Below are 21,589 nucleotides of genomic sequence, written 5' to 3'. Positions count from 1 at the left end.
TAATTTATACTGATGGATGTCCAAGAACCACTGATATGGACAGATTTATGCAGGAACACCTGGCACCTCCCATCAATGGGAAAATCACTCAGAGAAACTTTCCAATGTAGAAGTACAGCCTTCAGCAAGACTTCAAGTGCTTCTTCTGGAGGCCCCTTCTTCCCAAAAATTTTTGGGCACATCCTTCCGGAAGCCCCCCGCCTCCCCAAGGGCCGTGCTTCTACAAGGTGTTTTGGAGTCCATAAGAATGGTCTTCTGGACTCCAAATGATGGGACGTTATACTAATTAGGCATGGGGAATTTGCATCCATGCCTCATTAGGATCTTTCACTCCATGTATTAGCATGCCACTTCCGAAGAAAGTGGCCTGAGTAGAAACAGCCATTTTGAAAGAGTGGTTGGCTTATTTTGAAATTGGTAAACCTCATTTTGGGTGCATCTATGCTTACATTCCTCTTTCGAAAGAGCTATGCAAATGGGGTAAATCAAAATTGCAAATGAGGTATACATTTGCGTATTTGGCACCTCATTTGCATATTCTAATTTCGAAAGAGCTAGCATTAAATAAAGGGAAGAGGGATTCTTTCGAAGATGGGTTTACTTTCGAAAGAGCAGTGTCTACACTGGCTTTCTTCTTTCAAAAGAAGCTCTTTCGAAATTAGAATACTCAAATGAGGTGTCAAAAATGCAAATTTATACCTCATTTGCATGTTTGATTTACCTCATTTGTATTCCTCTTTCGAAAGTGGAATGCAAGTGTAGATGCACCCTCTATGAGGAATAATAGCGCCTATTTCAAAATGGCTATTTTGAAATAGGTGCTGTTGAGACAGAGAACAGAGCCTGGTCTGAAATAAGCCATAGTGCATCCAATAGCTCAATGTTGAAATAGGCTCTGTGTGTGTAGATGCAGTATTTTGAACTAGCTAAGTGCTATTTCAAAATTCAGTTTTGTGTGTAGCAGCCTTATTTTGAAATAAGTTATTACGGAATAGCTTATTTTGAAAAAAGGCTTCTGTGTAGACACACCCTTAGCTTTTACAGATGAGGTGCATGACCCTGGTATGTGAGTTACATAAGGCTTACTACTGTTTTCTCTACAGCTTTTCATTATACTTTATGAAACTGGTCAGCAAAATCACACCATGCTGTATCCTGCTGAGCTCTAGTAACTTCATTCCTTGCTTCCAGCATCTGTTCCTCCCTACTTCCCTGTCACCAGCCTCTGGGAGTTCCTCAACCCACTCCTGTAGCTCTCCCTTCCTTAAATGGCATTAGAAACAGCCCCTTGACCAGGAGGAGGGAGCAGGACTACTACTGCTAGCTGACCAGGTGAGGCTAAAACCTAGAAGGCCAGATTTTCATTGATATACAGGTCATTGTGCCACTTTGCTGAACCCAATGGGGCCCAACCCACTTGTGGACTTTAGGTGTTATCATGGAATAAACTTCAAATAACAATAATTTATGTCACCTTAGAGCTGATGAGAACTACACACTTTAGAATAGTCATTTGGGCTACGTCTACACGTGAAGCCAACATCGAAATAGCTTATTTCGATGTAGCAACACTGAAATAGGCTATTTCGATGAATAACGTCTACACGTCCTCCAGGGCTGGCAACGTCGATGTTCAACTTCGACGTTGCGTGGCACCACATCGAAATAGGCGCTGCGAGGGTATGTCTACACACCAAAGTAGCACACATCGAAATAAGGGTGCCAGGCACAGCTGCAGACAGGGTCACAGGGCGGACTCAACAGCAAGCCGCTCCCTTAAAGGGCCCCTCCCAGACACAGTTGCACTAAACAACACAAGATCCACAGAGCCGACAACTGGTTGCAGACCCTGTGCCTGCAGCATGGATCCCCAGCTGCCGCAGCAGCAGCCAGTAGCCCTGGGCTAAGGGCTGCTGCCCACGGTGACCATAGAGCCCCGCAGGGGCTGGAGAGAGAGCATATCTCAACCCCCCAGCTGATGGCCGCCATGGAGGACCCGGCAATTTCGATGTTGCGGGACGCGGATCGTCTACACGGTCCCTACTTCGACGTTGAACGTCGAAGTAGGGCGCTATTCTGATCCCCTCATGAGGTTAGCGACTTCGACGTCTCGCCGCCTAACGTCGAAGTTAACTTCGAAATAGCGCCCGATGCGTGTAGCCGCGACGGGCGCTATTTCGAAGTTAGTGCCACTACTTCGAAGTAGCGTGCACGTGTAGACACAGCTTTGAAGTCCATTAAACTGCCTTGAATTCTGAACACTAATTCATTTCTCTTAACGGTTTTATTTTGATTACAAATCAACAGCTGTTCTTGGTGTGGCATTTTTTCCAGAGAGTTTTGCTTGAGAAGATGTCTAAAACAGACATTTATTGCATTTGTGGGAAAGAAATGCAAAACAAAAAATGCTCAAAGGCAGATTTCTTGAAACAGTGTAACCTCTTCTTTCTTTATGGGAGATACTTTGTCTCCCATAAACACTATCCTCCTAACTTGAACTTCTTTTACACTCAGACAACATATGAAAACTCTCCACAAACAACACACTTTCTCAAGATCCGCATTATCCCAAGTTTAAAACAAAGTGATCAAGCATGGCTCTGTGCAATCAAAAAGTATTCGATTGTTACTGGAACTAGGCCAGTGGTTCAGCATTTGGCATGAGCACTTTTTACAACTATATTGTTCCTGGAGACAGGCAGCTTTAAAAATTACTCTCCCATTACTTTTCTCCTATTGACATTTTGTGACTGAAACCTCTTGTGCCCAGACCAAATTTAAGCATCCCAACAGAATGTCTATGACTGGCAAAGATAGCAGGAGTCAAGCTCAGGCCTCCAGACCACATGATGTTTTTAATTCAAATATCCTCACTGAATTGTATCATACACATTCTGACACAATCAGCATATTATACAGAAATGTCTTTGCTGAATATATAACCACACACACCAATCAGTTTTGGTTGTACAGTTTTATAAAGACATCTCCATTCTCCCCACAACTGTTTCCAATGAAAGCTTGCCCTAAGGAAGTGACTTTTTCCTAAAGGACTGTATTATTAATGAATATAACCTGTATCTCTCTCTCCACACTAAGGGACCACTACTATTTGATCTACAAGAGGATATCTATCTATCTATCTATCTATAGTCTATAAATGCAGAGAGTTTTTATATCAGATTTTGCACTGGCATATAAATTTTGCAAAGAAATCTGAAGGAATACTTCCAATCTTACCTTAAATGATGAGCTGAAATTTGCTCATATTGTATTCCATCTCCATGCTTATATGTCTTATTCACATGGCATAGTATCAGTGCCAATATTTGTTAAGCACTAAGAATATGCTAGATGCCGTACAGAGCTAAAGACAACCCCTCTCCTGCAGAGTCCTGCTTTCTAATAATTTCTTGAACTAATTTTACTTCCCCAGTTGTAATAGGCTTTGGCATAGCTCTCTACAAATAAACAAACAAGATGAAAACAGGAAAACCATTTTAACCACCTGAAAGACAAACATTTCACAATAATGTTAACGAACAGCTGCACAAACCCTTGTGAAAAAACAGCTCCTTCTCTTTTAGGGTGATGGTCACTTTGCTCACACAATATCTGAATCATTAAACTTTGTGCAGAGGAAGTATGTAGACAGGAGGAGACCAAAATCTACCCCTCTAATCTGCAGTCTAGTGTGTCGTGGCGGCCACAACCCTAGTACTAACCACTGCTCCTTTGCCACTTGCTACAAGTGTTAGGGATACCGGAGTGGCCTACTCAAAGGATCCCAAGGCTCCTCCCCAAGCTACCTTCCCGCACCACCTTCCACAGCAAAGTGGGAAAGGCAGCTTCTTCCAGCCACAACTTTCCCTCCCAGAGTCCCACAGTGCACCATCAGTGCATCAGTCCTAGTCTTTCTTGCAGGGATCAATTTCACCCTTCGGAAAGTTAGTGATTTAGGAGGATACTAACTTGACAGCACCAGAAATGGAAGTGCTTGATTAATGCACAGAATATGAACAACACAGGCAACAGATAGAATTAATGGTCCAGGGGGCGATAGCAGGATACAATGCCAGCACACCATCTCTGTCCTGCTATCTATCACGATATTGTACATTAAGTGTACAACGGTTGTTTTTAGGCTGCATCTATTGCAACTTTTCTTTGTTCAAATACACTCTTGTTACCTTTGTTTTCTTTCGGTCTCATCAATACAGTGAAATCTATGCAAGAGGCTATCCTTTACAGGCCACTCCTGGGTCAAGAGACTCCGTGCCCGGCAGTATTCCCCAAAGCTCTGATTTTATTTTAAAACCCCAATTAAACTGTTATCCAAGGATGAAGTCCAAAGCCAATGGGAGTCTTTCCATCCATGTCAGTGAGTTTGGATCAGGCTCTGGGTATCAAGGTTTTATTGCTTTTTATATTCTGTTGACTGGATTTCCAGTCAGCATTCTGAACACTATGATAGTTTTAAACGAGTTTAACTTTCTGTAAAAGCAAAGATTAAACAAAAATGTCCTTAAATAATATGTCATAAAATGAAACTAAAAACCAAATGAACTCCAAAGCTGGTCCAGTAATTTGTTAGCACATTTTTGTGATCTACATATCTGCTTAAAGAGAGCTTTCTTCTTCATATTCATGTATGGAAGAAGGATACCTGGAGGTGAATATTTCTGATTATGCCTTGTAATATGTTGAGTACCTCCATAGACTGTGTCTACACTTGCATTACTGTTTTGAAAGAGGCGTGCAAATGAGGGAAATTTAAAATACAAATGAGGTGCAGATTTACATATCTGGTGCCTCATTTGCATATTCTTCTTTCAGAAGAGCCAAGTCTGCACTGCTTTTCTTCTTTCGAAAGAAGCTCTTTCAAAAGAAAAGTATGCAAATGAGGAGCCAGACATGTAAACATGCACCTCATTTAAATTTTCAATTTCCCTCATTTGCATGGCTCTTTTGAAACATGAATGCAAGTGTAGACACAGCCATATAGGCCAACGAAGTGAAACTAGTGGTACAGATGTACATCGTCATAGAAATGGAAAAATGGCATATTCTTGTTAGCAAGTCATTCATGTGGGTCTACTTCTGACCCTGTCAGCTGCTGAATTTTGAAATTTAAATTTCTTTACACATGCAATTTAAACGATCTTGCTATAAGACTAATTCTAATCGGCATTTGACTCCATCAAATTCTTAAACAGTAAGATTGACAGCTTCTGCAGATAAACCAAGATACATTCGTATCAATTATGAGTATATTAACCCATTCAAAGTGGTTTTCATCTAGAAAACATGACAAAAAATGTTGCCTTTTACAAAGCATTTACAGTTACATGAATAAAGAATTCCGCATGGCAACAATGTCCTGTTCAACTGGACCCTGAAACTTTCCCTTTCTGAAATAACTATTTCCTTTCAGTTTTAGCCAATGGACTTTCTGTGTGGTATTAGGCTTCTCATGTTGGTTTACTTTGAAGAAATAAAGCTACCTTAAGAGCATGACATACCTTGCATTGATACAGAATATTTACATTTGAAAGGTTAACAAGCAAAGGGAAAATTTTGGAGAAAAAAAAAAATAAAGGAAGACTTTTACCAGCTTGTCAGGCAGAGGAACTTAAAGTTTCTTCAGCCTTAAACTACATTTTTTGTTTTTTTAGAAATTACTTAGTAGGGCCTACAAGCCAGATGGGCAGGTTTAGTCAGTGGCATTCTCAACTGAGGGTGAGGAACAGTAATCCTGGACATTAGCCAAGTGCAATGCAGATCTGCTTTGTACTGGAGGGCCAGCCATTTCTCCTAACTACAACATCCTGCTGTTTCTGGAGCTCTCACCTCCCTGCTTTGGCATCAAGAAAAATCAAGCGTGTGTTGTTTTTTTTTTTAAATAATGAACACGCCAATGAATACCCAGCAATAGCAATGTGGGCCATTGTTTCACTAATAAATGTGAAATAAACATTGAAATGTTTAACTTTCATCCACTCTTTGGCATGCATTTTGCATCGATATGCACACTGGTCCGGATCCTCAAGTGGTATAAACTAATGTAATTCCATTAAAGCCGATTGAGCACAAGCAATTTACATAGCAGAAAATCTGACCTACAGCCATAAACAAGGACACATGATAATTAACCTGTATAGATGGCTAATGTCTCACACTCCTTTTAGAGCACTACTGAGGGTCAGAATTAAGGGTAATTGTTGAAATTCATGAGAATGATTCTTTACCAACCTCTGAAAATGAGAAGTGGAATGTCAACATTTCTGTGAGGTTTTTAATGGTGATGTTTTCCTCTTCGAGGATAACTGACACATTAGAAGAGAAATGTACCTACAGAGAGTCTCTGACTTATGAACGGGTTATGTTCCGAACACCTGGTTGTAACTCGATTTGGTCATAAGTCAGAAATACCTTTATCCTGTAATCCCTGGAGATGCATTCCATGCAACCCTTGCATACCTTGAATTTCGTGTAAGGGGGAGAGGGTTAGGGGGGATGGGTTCGGGCCTGGGAGGGGCAGGAGGGTTAAGCCTGGGGTGGGTTAGGGAGGCAGGGGTGGTGGGAGGGTGTAGTTGAGCTGGGGCGTGAAGGGGGTTGGACCCAGGCAGCAGGGTGTTGGGGTGAGGGGTTGAGCCCAGCCAGTGGGTTGGAGCCAGGGCTGTGGGGGGTGGTGGGTAGGAAGGTTGGAGCTGGAGCCCCAGGTGCTGGGGGTTGGGAGCCCCAGAGGCAGGTTGAAGCCGTAGCCCCAAGTACTGGGGAGTGTGAACTGGGGCCATGGGGGATTAGGGGGGTTGAATGGGGTGAACTGGGGTGGCGGGGTTAGGTTGGGGGGTAGAGCCTCATGTGCCTGCAGCAGCTGACAGCTGGAGCCCTGTGCATGCTGGTGGCTGACAACCCAGTGCATGCCGGCTGGGGGGGTGGGGTCAGCTGGGGACAGGGAGTATTGAGCTGGGTGGAGGGGAGATTGAATGGCAGTGAACCAGGATGGGGGTGGGTTGAGCTGGCAGAGGGAGATAAAGCCCCTGTCCATGCTGGTAGCAGCCGACAGCTGGAGCCCCAAGCACGGGAGAGGGGTTGAACGGGGGTGCACTGGGGCAGGATGCTTGAGCAAGGGGTGGGTTGGAGACCCGTGCGTGCCGAGCCAGCTGTGCAGGGGGGGCATGATCTGAGACCACACACAGGTTAAGTCTGGGTCTGGGTCCGTGGGGTTGAGGTCAGGTGGAGAGGGGTTGAGGCCCGGGTGTGCAGGGGGTGGGTTGGAGCCAGGTCTATGGGGGTTGGAGGGGAGCCCCAGCCATGCGGCTGGAGCTCCCCGCTGGGGGAGAAGAGCTGGAGATTGGTCATAAGTACGAATGGTTGTAAGTCGGGGACCACCTGTAATTTGTCACAATGTAAAGCCCTTTAAGTCACACAGTCGGTATTGCAAATGGCCATGACTGACTCAAACTTCCGATGGTTGTTCATGTGTGATTGGCCTCACGCTGTCACTGTTGAGAGCTGAATTCATTCATGTGCAAATATTACACAGCGAACAGTTTCTGCTGATATTCCTATGCTGAAGAATCAACAGAAGCAATGCCCTTCGATGAAGCAACTACCCTTTTTGTGTTTTGTTTTTAAGGCTTTTTGCAAATGCTGCAGAACAGAACATCAGAAATCATGCACCCAAATGCAAACATGCCACACCTCTGGAAAACAGTGCTGTGTAAGTAAACAAAAGCATATACTAGTTAGTCACTCCAAATTTGAATAGCTAATGGAGTTTATGAGATTAAGCCCCCGAGAGTGATTAGTAGCATGTGAGGCCTCCATATAACTTTATTTAAGATATACATTTTTTAAATAACTAACTTTATATGAATGATCAATGGTGTTAGCAACCAAAAGGCATTAGCAAAGTAAAAGGGTGCAAAATTTTTCCCTACCAGCGTTTTCTTTTGGATGGTGTTCTCCCTCAGCTATCAAATTTTGACCTTGAAAAATCACACAGACCGAAGTAGTGATCTCTAGCTTTATTAGCATGGCCAGGAACCAAGCTACACGTCTATTTTTATTAGCTTCTCAACCACTTTGCCAGCTATTCATTTGAATCTTCAAAATGTTTTCTGAACACTCATCTCTGAATCATAACGCAAATACCATTTACAGAAAAGGTGGAACCTTTAATATAACAAATGGGCATGTTTAATGACTGATACTTTTATACATTACAGCATCTCTCATGTTTTCAGTAAATGGATATAATTATCCCTGCATTACCCTATTATTATCCTTCCTTAGCATTACTAAGGTACATTTTCAACTGCAGTTTTCTCCCCACACCAATTGCATTCTGAAGCTAACCCAAACAACCAGGTTTGAATGATTCTAGGCTAATGAGGGTACAGGACATTGCAGGCCTGACTGGACATTTTACAAATAAAACATACTTGCTTTCTGAAATTATGTCTCATCTGTAAGTAAGTCTGCTTCAGCATACGGTTATTTCAAAGATTTGATACAGGTTGCACCTCCCTCATCTGGAACCCTCGGGACCTGACTGGTCCTGGACGAGGGAATTTGCTGAATGAAGGAAGGTCCCCAGCCTCCAGCCACCCAGTCTGCTGCTCCTCCCTGCTGGGGTTCTACTTTTGCCCTCCCCCTCCCATCTCCAGTGCTGTGGCCTCCTTAACTTATACCCAGACCTCAGGCTGACACTGGCCTCCCATGCTTGGGCTACTGGCTGTGGAGGCTGGCTACAGTCCACCTGCCAGACATGGCCCCACAGGTGCTGCTGCTAGCTCCATAACTGCCCCCACGAGTGCTGGAAGGGGCCACAGCCCCACAGGCACTGGCTTTGGTCCTGGCCCCCGAGGGTGCTGGATGTGGCTGGACTCCTGCCCTGACTGGGCTGTTGGCCATGGCCGGTGCAGCCTCGGCCCCAGCCCCATGGCCATGGCCAGTGCAACGTCGGCCCCAGCCCTGCGGAAGCCGGCTTCCAGCTCTGCCCAGGGCACTGGCTCCAGCCCCAGTCTGTCCACTGGAGCTGGCTGTAACTCCACCCAGACTGTTGGCACAGCTGTGGCCCGGCAGGCACCAGGGTCAGCCATACCCAGGCTGCTGGTGTGGCCCTAGCTTCCCTGGAGACAGGCTCCAACCAGGGGCACAAGCCCTGCCAGGGTCCTCTGCCCAGCGTGGCTAGGCTCCCCTATCATTGGGGTCTGGCTGGCCCCCCCACTCCCCATAGTCTCCCAATCCAGGTCTTTGGGCCAGTAACATCCGTGGTCATGCCAAACAACAGATGTTGCCAGGTGACAGAATTCTGGTTTTGGGAGGTTGAACTTGTATTAGGAAAAAAATCTACAAACTATTCCTTGAATTTGAAATACATTCTGCTGTCTTATCAATTGGATCTCAGACCTTATCCATCTGTTCTCAGCCCAGTGTAATAGGGAGCTTTGCAAGGAACAGGAATGGGCCAGCTATGCATTCCTCCTGAAGTATGCTTGTAACACCACCCATGTTTATAGGAGCAATGCTCATGTATGTGCACACACACTCATCAGGAGGAGAACAGGGCACTCAGAGAGTGTACAAATAAATAAAAATGGGGGCAGGAAAGAACCATAAGCCATAAAGGGCTCTGTCTGGGGCACAGTGACAATAGATCTCAAAACAACTGGTAAAACTAATCTCACACTCCCTCTGAGAGCTCCCTGGTATTTCAACCTACTTGAATGCACCAGATAACATCAGTTTTGGTTTATAATTTTAAAACACTGAACTGACAATTGGAAAAGGTTCAGAAAATGGCAACAAAAATGATTAGGGGTTTGGGACTGGTGGCATATGAGGAGAGATTAAAAACATTGGGACTCTGCAGCTTAGAAAAGAAGGGGGGATATGAGAGAGGTCTATAAAATGATGACAGGTGTGAAGAAAGTGAACAAGGAAAAAGTATTTACGTGTTCCCATAACATAAGAATTAAGGGCCACCAAATGAAATTAATAGGTAGAAGGTCTAAAGAAAAAAAAAAACCCCAAACAATAGGAAGAGTTTCTTCATGCGGCGCAGGATAGGTCAGTAGAACTCCCCTTCCCAGAGGCTGTTGTGAAGACCAGGACTTTACCAGGATTCAGAAAAGAACTCGATAAATTCACAGAGGATGGGGTTCATCAATACTTATTAGTCATGATGGGTAGGAATGGTGCCCTTAACATCTGCTTGTCAGAGGCTGGAAACGGGTGATAGGAGAGGGATCACCCGATGATTACCTGCCTTTTTTGTAAAAGAAAGTGGTGCCGGTACTCAACCGACTCCCTGCTTTCCCACCCCTGCCGCCAGTCCTATGGCTGGGGGTGCTGAGGAGCAGGTACTCAGTACTGGCAAGTATTGTCACCAGAAAAGCACTGTTCTGTTCACTCCTTCTGAGGGCACCTGGCACTTGCCATTGTCAGAAGATGGATATAGCAGTGCCTCGAGTTATGCGAGGGTTGTGTTCCGACAATACTCCCTCTAAGCCTCATGTAAAGTGGCACACAGTGCTCTGTGGCATTTCAAAGGGGTCCGGAGCTTCAGCTGCAATGGCAGCCAGAGGTCCGTGCCCCTTTGAAATGCCAGTCCTGAGGGCAGTTGTCCCTTTTGCTTTCCCCTGTTGGGGGGCTTGAAAAAGAAGGCAGTGTTTTCCAAATTCCATCAGTTTTTCCTGCTATGGGCCTGACCTAGCAATCCTTACTCAGGCAAAGGAGCCCTATGCACATGGACTAATTACGAGTAAGGAGAACAGTGTAAGATGACATCATAAAATTATCTTGTAGTACAAATATGGCTGTTTACAAGTTATTCAAAGATTATGGCTTTGAACTAAAGCCCACGAACTCAAAGGAGTGTCTCCCATTGAATCAGGCTCTGCATCATCTGTTCGTATGCTAATGATGAACTGTTTGTGTGTTAATGCTATATTTTGTGCACTGTAACATTTTCTGAGGTGGGATTGTATTCTAAGCCATTTTACAATCTCAGTTGTTGCACAGAGCAATGACACCTTTTTATTCTTACTTTGAATTAAAGTTCCCAAAGAGAGATACAGTGGGTCAGAGCCTCAGCTAGTGAAGTCTTCTGTTCTGGTTCTGACACCGGGCTCATCGCTGTAGTATCTCAGTGCCTTCCCGTATTATGTTACGCAACATGCTTAACCTCTGCCTTGTGTTTGTTCTCTCCTCCTCCCTCTGGAGGTACAAGTGGGCCCAGTGGAAAGTTTTGTTGTGGATTTTCTATATAAAACAAAGTCACACACACACACACACACACACACACACACACACACACACACACACACACACTGCAATATGGCTGAAGAAAGCCAGGGCAAGGAAGTGCACATTGCACTTGGAGCAGAAGATGGCAAGGTCTGGAATGGTCCTGAATTACTGAGGCAGCTCTTTCCAAAGGCTTGGAAGGAGCCTGCAACCATCAAACCTCTCCCTCTTCCCTGCTCTTAACTCCCAGAACACGGCATCCTGCACCCACAAGATTTATCCTTTCTGTAGACTGTTTCCTTGTCCCTTAGGAGCGCAGGTATCAAGCACAGCTCTGGACAATAGGGGCATGTTGATTTACAGCAGCACAAGCTGAGGCCCTGTTCACAAATTAGTTTAATCTAAAGGATGGGCTACATTCAGCCCTGAGTTACACCGATGAAACCCACTTGATTTCACCAAAGCTAATGAGCTTGCATAGACGTAACTAAGAGCACAGTCAGGATTGTCTGCTAGATACGCTTTTAAATACGAATGCTATTAGGAAGTGTAAATCATACCAAGGACTGGCTTCTGTAAAGCAGTAAGAAATGTGTGCTCGGTTTCTGTACTGTGAGAGTCAGTACAAGCCAGATCTTGCAGGATTCTCCAGTGCAGAAGTTGGACATATTTTGCGTTCAAATTGTCTTTAAGTAATACAAAACTTGCTTCAAGTAGTAAACACTCAAAATATAGCTGTGAGCAAATACATACCTCTTCCACTTCTACCCACAAATCTGAGGTCATTGAACCTTGCTACTTGGTTTTTCATGGCAGCTGTTGCATTTCTGAGCTCTGCAGAGTAGTTTTCATCATTTCCAGCCATTACTGTGACTAGTGTCCCATCAGGGACATCACCTAAGGCCACTACCTGAAAGATTAAATAGAAAAATCCTCAGTCTTCACAAGTGACGTGTATCAATACACCTGACAAAAAGGAGGAAAGCAACAAGTTATACAAATTAAAACACTCTTTGGGGTAAACAGGATGTATTTCTAAATGAAACTTACAGAGCCAGATACAATATTAGTACCTGTAGCTAACTAAACCACCTGAATGCACCTAAATATGTACAATGCACATATCATGCATACATTTATATTAACCAATACAATAATAAATCAAAACAACAGGGCCTCATTCTGATCATATTGCATCGACGTAGGTCAGAATAACTCCACCAAACTCAATAGAATTATACCGGTATAATTAGTGCAAGAGCAAGACCAGGCCTATTGTTTCTTGGACATAACAGAATTGATTCTCTGCAGGGTCAATCCAGTCTCACAAAAAGCAAGCAGTCCTGTGGCAACTGAGAGCCTAACAAATGTATTAGCTTATGAGCTTTTGTGGGCAAAGCTGTTTTTTACCCACAAAAGCTCATGACCTAATAAACTTGTTAGGTTCTAAGATGCCACAGGATTGCTTGTTACTTGCAAAGTTACAGACTAACATGGCTACCCCCCAGAACTATTTTCCAATCCAGCTGCGTGTCATGAAATGTCATTGTTTTCAGTGCTGTTTTCTCACAGTTTTGTTCTGGAGCACGAGGCCCAAAAATATACATTTGATCACTGTTCATAAAACCATCTATTTTTTCCTTTTAGAAACAAGATCGATGAAGTTAGGACTGTCCCAAACCTTTGTTAAAATTGTAACATGACATGAGAACACCTGAAACATTTAAATTAAAAGCTTAAACTCTGCCACTAATGTTTCCGTTTTGTTTCTGCGGTTCCAGGTTCTACAAAACACCACCTAATATTTAGGAACAGGCGTGTTGCTACATTTCTAACACAATGTGCAATGGGATTTCTAGCATCAACTTTTCCAATTTTGCTCAACTGTGTCATCATGTTAATGTTCATTAACCATTTCAGTATTCATTTTCACTTTAAACTCTTGTGCAAGACATAGTTCTGATCTCACTTTACGCCAATTTTACACCAGTGAAATACTAAAAGCAAAATTGTTATAATAAAATGTAGCTTTTTTTAAAGTTTCCTCTTTTATATATTTTAAGAGGAAGTAAGTAGTCCTGTTTTGCGTTCTCAGAGATATGGTTTGATTTTTCCCTTCCTCTTAGCATTTTCTAGTTCATATTCACATAGCTAAAATGTTTCATTACTTTTCAACACCCGGGTTTAATTGTTCCTTTCACTTCAAACTGATATTTTTAAACAGGTCCACAGCTCCTTTACCTACTCCCTTTATTATGGCAATTATTTATAGTAAGAAATGTTTCAAAAGACTGCAATCACTCCTTCCCTTACATATGTTACACTTTGCACCTTAATGTTCTTCTATGTGTTTTAAGTAGTCCATAACTCTTATTCTCGATTCCACATCTAAAGTTGAGCTCCTTGTGTCAAAATTTCCTCTTTGTGCATATATTTCTTTTTCCTTTTCCCCAGCCGTTCTGAGCAGCCCATACTTTTGTTTTTTGTTCTCATCTGTACGCAGCAAAAATGCTGTATAATCAGTACTATGTATTTCAAATCCTCTTGTTCTTGGCATGCAGTGTTTTGTCTCTCCAGACTGTTGTGTGTTGTGGCAGCTTGGCTCTCAAAATCTACAACCATGAATATGATGAGCTTACCAAGTTTTTTTAAAAGACTATAATAAAATACTTATTTTACATGTATTAAAGATTTCAGGTATATGAAGTGGAAGGAAGAACATTAAGCAAAAATCCATTTTATGCATACAAATATGAAGTGGAAAATAAAGCTTCATGAGTTACTGAGATAATGCTATTAAACTGAAAAATAATGTTCAAAATGCTCCATATTTACAATTCATTAAAGGCAACGTCCATTATAAGCAATTTGAAGAAACTGTTATTGAAATAATAAAAAAGTATGCATACACACAGAAGAGAAAACAAGAACTGGAATGAAAAGTCATAAATGCTAGGCACTGAGGAAATACAAACATTTACATTATGAAACAGACTAAACAGATAAGTAGGAACTCGCTGACTGGAGATACCCAGTATTTTGTTTTCCTGTTAAGCTTTTAAAATATATCTTCAGAGAGCTGGGCACAGTAACCAGCAAATCCATGCCACAGCACATTTAAACCTCCCAATCTTGATCCATCAGTCAAAGAGAACTGATCTTTAAAATTGGGATTTAGATTATTTCCTAACTGTACATTGGACAATTAACCTCTATTACAATTTAAATTATTAAACTGAATCAATCATTTCAAGTTCTTTAAATTCCTTGTAACATTCCTTTAGTTTGAAAGAAAACCCTGGCTGTTTTTGCTTGAAAATGGCATTCTGATTCTGAAGATTACAAGCAATAAATGATTTTTTTTTTTAAAAAAAAGCATTCTATTTTATTTTATTGTTTAAAGGGGAGAGAGAGAATATCAACGTGTAGAAACCTCTTGACTTTGGAATACAATGTCCACGTCCGGTACCCTGAAAGTCCCACTCCTCTATTTGAACATAGTCTCTTGGCAGCATATGGCTGATTTTAACTGAATTCCCTACAACTAGGGCCTGCAGTTAGTCTGTTTTACTGTTTGTTCCCCCCCTTTTCTTAAAACACAGACGATCCTCTAATGGATCAGGGGGTCACTTTCCATGGGAAGGACTTGGCAAATACGCAGTCATCTTTGCAATCAGAGTGTGTTTGTTAAGCACTCCAGGTCTCACGCCCCAGCCGTTCACGCCAGCCGGAAAGCAGTGGTAGGGCAGCAAGAGGACTGGGAGAGCGAGTCATAAAGCAGGTGGCCTCAGAGCAGCGGCTTTGGGAAGCTCACCGGGAAACGCGGTACCTGCGCTTTGGTGGGGCGCGGGGGTTGAACGCTAGAAATTGACAATCCGGTCGGCTCGGAGCCTCTGCCTCGCCTCCCTGGCTTGCACAAGGAGCAGGGCAGTGGGGGGCACCCCTCAGCCTGAGCCCCCAGCCGGAAAGAAACCGAGGGCACGTTCCCCTATGAATGCAGCCCCCCAGAGACCGGCCATGCACCTGCCGCCTCGTGCCTTTCTCTCCCACCGCCCGGGAGAGCGCAAGGAACCCCCCCTTGCCTGGCTAAGCTCCCCGCGGGGGGAAAGGTTTCCAGCCTGCCCCGAGGAGCGCCTGGGCATGGAAGTGAATTCAACAGTGCCCGGCCGCTGCAGAGACTCCGCTTTCCTAACTCCCGTAGGGGTCTTTTTCGGAGCCTGTTTTGAAGCAATCAGTTTGCCCCCCGGTGTGGGAGAGCCTCAGCGCATGAGCTGCACTGGCGCCTAGGTCCAGATGGTTAACAGCGTAATGATTCACCCGAGGGTGGGAAGGGGGATTGAGTTTTCGGGACCGGTCATCCCGCCTTGACCTCCCTTTCTCCCAGCTCTGCCGAAACAAAAGAAACACCTGCACTTCCTCCCGCTTTGGGACCCAGTAAGGCGTCAGAGCCCCGCTGCTTGCCCCCGACCACTCGGACCGAGTCGATCGCAGCTGGTTTGGCAGCGGCGGACTGGGTGGGAAAGAAATCTGTCCCTTGTGAAAGGGACAAGCTGAGTCCAACTGCTCTGCTCCCAAGCTTAAAGCTCAAGGGGAGCAAAATCTAACAGGGGTTCAACTTTCGAGACGATTTCAAGCGGTTTTGGGGTCCCCCCCAAATCAATGGCCGGGAGCTCGGCACTTTAAACAAATGGTGGAGAGGCGAAAATCTTTTGAAGAACGGGCAAGGGGATTCAGCACTCGAATCCGCATAAGAGGAAATCGGAGGTGTAGACAAGAAAAGCTGTAGCAATGACCGTCTAAATGGAATCTACGTGATTTGAGCTTCTTGCTTACAAAGACACATTGCACTGGTGATCTAGGCAGGCAGACACAAAACTTTAGTGGGGTCGGGTTCAGCGTTTAAAACAAGCATATGCCTTAGATGGTCCCGGATGTATGTTTGGTTCGTTTTAAGAAGAAAGAAAACCAAAGCCATGCGTTTGAAGCCAGGCTGGGTAAGCCCAGCAGAGCGACTGCGATGATGTAAAGATCCAGGGAGAACAAGAACTGCTAAACTTCTCTTAGGTTCATTTTAAACCGCAAGGCCCAGGTGGAAAGTTGATGCATCAGGTGTGCGAAATCATAGAATCATAGAACACTAGGACTGGAAGGGACCTCGAGAGGCCATCGAGTCCAGCCGCCTGCCCCAATGGCAGGACCAAGTACTATCTAAACCATCCCTGATAGACATCTATCTAACCTGTTCTTAAATATCTCCAGAGATGGAGATTCTATCACCTCCCTTGGCAACCTATTCTACTGTTTGACCGCCCTGACAGTTAGGAACTTTTTCCTAATGTGCAACCTAAACCTCCCTTGCTGCAGTTTAAGTCCATTGCCTCTTGTTCTATCCTCAGAGGCCAAGAAGAACAAATTTTCTCCCTCCTCCTCATGACTCCCTTTTAGATACCTGAAAACCGCTATCATGTCTCCCCTCAATCTTCTCTTTTCCAAAGATCTTTTCCAAAAATCTGGCATCCCTTCGGTAAAAGCGCCACAGCAGTTATGCAGCAGTCGCCTTGCTCTGCTGTTTGGGACCTCTGAGGTTAATTAGTGACTTCCATGGGAAGGAGAGCCACTGCCTGTCAGATACGGGTCTGCCAAAGGTGGGCCTGAGTTAAAAATCATGTGGAAAAATATTCCTATATTTATCAAGGGATTTTTTCCCCCCATCAAGCTCTCAGATCAGAATAAATCGCTACTACCAGTACCCAAAAGCCTTGACTTTGGAAAGTGACTAGTACCTGCTATTCTCTGCATATGCGAGCTGAGCACCTCTTGCGCCTGCAATACAGGTGAGGTGTCAAACTTCAGACAAGGACCGTTGATCGTTGTGGCCTCTAGCACTTCATAGTCTTGCAAACACATTAATCCAGAAGTGCCCCAAACTGCAGGGTCACCATATCAAAAAAGAGGCCGCCCCTGCGAGGGAGTGCAGCTGTATCTGCATCGACCAACTCCCGGTGTGTTAATGTATTCGATACACTATATAACACGTTAACGCAACGTGGGTGGGAAGACGCTGAAACGGGTACGCGGCCTCTCGGGGTGTCCTCTGTTTTGGAGGGCGGATATAGCAACCCCGGCAAACTCCGCTGTTTGAAAAGTGCCCCGTTCCCACGGCGGCGGGGGGGTTATTTCTCCGTCCAAACCCCAGCCCAGGCCAGAAAGGGTGATTTTTGAGAACTCCGCTCCACCCTGTGACTGGGCTGCCTCTGCTCCTACCCAGCGTGGCCAGCCCCACTGCAGTCCCTTGTTCTTTGCTTTTTCTAGAGCCGCTTCTTAAGGCCGTGTGTATGGACGAGGAGAAGAGACAGGCCGGCTGGAGAGGGAGAGAAGCCCCCGAGGCAGCGGGCTACCCGCACAGTGGCTCGAAAGCGACTCCTCTCTTTCCAAACGGGAGGGCCGACTCCACTCACCGCCCTACCCCGTGGCAGAAAGGGCAGCGGGGGATCGGGGCACGCCGGCCTCCTGGCGTGGGAATACGCCTAAAAGGAACGGGAAGGTCCCGGGCACCCAGCCCAGCCGAGCGAGCAGCGCTCCAAGGGGGCAGGTTAACAGCGCCTCCCCGGGAAGGAGCCAGCGGAGCCGATCGCGGGGCGGCGAGGCTCCCCGGGCGTGCCCGCAGAGGAGTGTGTGCAGGGACCCGCTGCCTTCCCCCGCCTCCCGCACTCCCAGGCCTCCCCCGGCAACGCGTTTAAAGGCCAAATACCTTGAAAGCGATGGGCAGCGTCTTGTTGCACCTCCAGTGGGTCGGGAGCACGGAGCAGAGGAAGTTGGGGCTGTCGGTGCGGACCAGCTCCCCGGGGTGATCCGCCAGCACCTCCACCATGCTGCGGTCTGCGCTTCTCAGCTTCCCCACCAGGGCGCCGCTGTTCTCCGGGCCGGCCAGCGGGAGCGCCTCGCTCATCTTCCCCGGGCTCAGAGCGGTGGAGGGCGGCGTGAAGCGGCGGCTGGTGCTGGTATCTACGGGGATACGCATCACAACAAGCCGGTTGAGTGAAAAGGCTCCCGAGAGGTCTTACGACCCGGCGCCACGCGTGTGACTCTTCGGCGATCGGCCCGCTGGAGACCAGCATACAGGGGCCCGGGCTGGGCACGGGGTGCTCCGTCCTGCGCCTGTCCGCCCCCCCCCGCCCCCCCAAGTCAATGCCGATTAATAGTTTTCTGGAGGCGGCGACTCCTCTGCGCCTTAACTCTTTGGCTGCCCGGGCCTGCGAAAGAGAACGAGTTAATCCAGCAATGGCAACAACCTTCCGCCCGGGGGGCCTCTCTCCAGGCGGCACATCGAGTCCCGGGCTGCGGGAAGAGCAAAGGCACCCCCCCGCCCCGCCAGAAACCCCCGCACGCCGGGGAGAGCTAATGCACGAGTCCAGGCGCGCGAGCGAAACCAGGGGCCGCCCCGCGATTAGTTTCCCGGCAGTTTCTTCCAGGTGATTTTCTTTCTAAAGTCCCAACAGAGCACCGCGCGCACCAGCCTCTTCCGCGGACAGCAGCCGCACCCTGAAAGGGCGGGTGGCTGCGGGGAGGTCGGCGCCAATCTTCAAAGGGTACAATGCGAAGGGCAGGATTTTCAAAGGTCAGCTGGCTGCCCCAGTGTCTGTATCTACACACGCACGTACGCTGCGCTGCATCAGATATTTACGGTCTATCCCGCGGAGGATTTAGACCCCACAGAAATCCATTAATGGCCTCTGCAGGGGGTTGGGTTTTAAAGGAGCCTTGTAAGTCAGCTTCAGTAGTTTGACTTGCGCTGGGCTAGGAGGACGCGTGTCGCGATCGGCCGGTAATTCGGGGGGGGGATGGTTCAGCGCGCGGGATTCAGGATCTCTCTCTTTGGTGCAAAGTCTCTCTCGTTAAGTCCTAGCAAGGTCGCGGCCGCTCTCGAGCCGTCCGCCTAAACGGTCCACCCGTGGAAACGTGGCTTGGGGGGGATGCTGGTTGAGCTGCGGGTTCCCGCTGTGGTTTGCCGGGTGCTACGGCTCTCCCTCTCACCCCCACCCACGGGCGCGCACAGACGGGCTCCAGACGCCAACCAACCAACCAACCCTCTGCAGCAGCTTGGTGAGTCACTGCCAACTTTTTTTTTTTCTTTTGCAATCTCGGAGACAATCTTCCTCTGATTCGGCCACAGCCGCCAGCTGCTTGACAAGGTTTGAACCGCAGCAGGTGGCACTCTGCTTTCGGAGACACGGGGCTTCTCTTAGCTCCCCCCACCTCCGCCCTCCGCTTCTCAGCCCCAATGGGACGGGCTGGAGAGCCGGCCGGCCACCGCGGACGCCTGCTGCCTGCGACCTGCTCGCCTCCGACAGGACGCTGGGGCAGCGGCCCGCCCGCTCTCGCGGCAGCTGTTCCCCCTCGCCGGCCACGTTACAAGATCCAGCCCAGCACAAAGCCCATTTCCGAAGCGGAGAGAGCGCGACAGTCCCCACGTGTTCCCAGCAATCAGACGGGACGCTTCCGCATGGCTGCCCCGCTTTAGGACCTTCTCCGCCGCGCGGGGTGTGTGCTCGGGCTGCGCCTCCCGCCGGCTCTATGAATGGAGATTGCCTGGAAATGAATTTGCCTTTACTGTAAGAGTGCGGAGGAATGTCATTCCCTCAGCTCTTTTGCATATGGGGAGGACGCCGGCCAATCAGATCCCTTTCCGGTATCAGCCAAGGGCGCGGCTCGCGTCTGGGGGCTGCCGGAATTGGGCCGGGCGCTGCCGTCTGAGCTACTGTGGAGCGCAAAGGCCCCAAGTGTCAATGGGATGCCGCGGCCACCGCAGCACAAGCACCGAGGCAGAGACAGTGTGCAGCGGCGGCGGCTCCTCACGCTCCACCGCAAACGCCCCCTGTGGGGCGAGCGGCAGCAGCCCTGTGCCTAAGACACTGGGCTCCCTGCCTATGGTTTGCTCAGGGTAGTATATGCGGTGGGTGGAACCAGCACCAAGGGGTGGGGGAACTAACCATAGGCGACTGGTACTTGGGGGGTGCAGGGAGGGGGCAAGTGGGGCCCCCCTAATTAGCAATTGTAATTTTATCAGAAAACAAGCCAGCAGTCCTGCAGACTAACAGCATGATTTATTAGGGGATGAGATTTCGCTGGGACAGACCCACTGCTTCAGATCGAGATCCTGCTAGGAGTCTCCCCTGCAGCTGACAAGCATCTCCCTAGCCCAAGCCAGAACCCCTCCTAGATTCTCGCTCACTGCAGCTTTGTCTGAACTACATTTAAAGGCCACCTCTACTAGGCCATTGATTGTTGGGCCCTTAGGATGTGGATTTGGGGAGGGCGCTCTGGACAGTATCAGCCCTGCATCGAAACATGATTCTCTTGGATCAAATACAATCACTGGAACTTTAGCACACACTGTCTGACTGCTGAGATGTGTAAAGACTTTTGCATGCACTCTCCCCAAAATACAGTCTGCACAAACACAGTGGCGCAAGGTCACCCCACTTTAAGCTGTCACATCTTCCTTCCTCCCTAGAATCCTTCCAGGTTTCTACAATTTCAGAGTCCTCCCTTGGCCTGAGCTTTTAACATGTGCCCAGCACCTGCACTGAACCCAGACCAGAAGAAGAGCTGTCTGTAAGGAAAACTTGTGTCTCTCACCTACAGAAGTAGGTCCAATAACATCTATGACCTTGTCTTTCTAGAATCTCTTGCAAGAGGGGCAGGGGAGGGAACAACAACCACAGTCTTGGGCTAATGACCTTTTAAAACCAGCACAAGTCATGCTATTTCACTCACCAGATATTCAGCCAGCAAGGGGATAGGGCAGTGCAGGGGCGAATGGCTTTACCTGTGTTCCCACCCTGCCCTGGTGTTACAGAGTCTGGAGAGAAATAAGGTTTGAGTAACTTTGTGGGCCCAGCAAACTACAGCTTGCACAAGCATTCTTTTACTTTTTTTTTTAAACCACAGCAGGGTTTGTTCCAACTGTCCTTTCCCCTGGCCTGCTTAGGAGTGCCTATCATCCTGGCAGAGTCCAGTGACTCCCTCCAGCCTAGCAACAGCTAGGGGTCTCTCCATGCTCCTGTAGAACTACCATCCTCTCAGGATCTGCCTCTATAGGACTGCTCTGGTCAGAGCTCAAGTCACAGATCCAGGCAAAAAATGCAGTCCTCTGCCAGCCACTGGGGGTTTGGAGATCCAGGCACTTTAAAAACACATCTCTACAATTTTCAAACAGAGAGCACAGGACTGGCCACCCTGCCCTCAGGGTATTTTCCTTCGCAAGTCTTTGCTTATTTCAGGTAAATAAGCCCAGCTGTCAGACTGCCCATGGTCAAAATGCTTTTCT

At 47.1% G+C, this 21,589-nt stretch overlaps 1 protein-coding gene across 2 annotated transcripts in view; it reads right to left on the bottom strand.

Annotated features, from left to right (window-relative positions):
• RUNX1 (RUNX family transcription factor 1) overlaps positions 1-19,856 on the bottom strand; it is a 95,669-nt gene extending 75,813 nt beyond the window's left edge. For both annotated transcript variants that reach the window (XM_074996400.1, XM_074996408.1), the window contains exons 1-2: positions 18,011-19,856; positions 12,013-12,169 (exon numbers count right to left, since the gene is read on the bottom strand). In XM_074996400.1, the coding sequence (XP_074852501.1) occupies positions 12,013-12,169; positions 18,011-18,280 (427 nt within the window). In that variant the 5' untranslated portion in view covers positions 18,281-19,856. The remainder of the gene's footprint in view (positions 1-12,012; positions 12,170-18,010) is intronic.
• Positions 19,857-21,589: the final 1,733 nt, after the last annotated feature.

Source organism: Carettochelys insculpta, chromosome 1, assembly GCF_033958435.1.
Source record: "Carettochelys insculpta isolate YL-2023 chromosome 1, ASM3395843v1, whole genome shotgun sequence".
Lineage (NCBI taxonomy): Eukaryota > Metazoa > Chordata > Testudines > Carettochelyidae > Carettochelys > Carettochelys insculpta.
The sequence above is the reverse complement of the archived record's forward strand: the minus strand, read 5'-3'. Positions and strand labels throughout refer to the sequence as shown.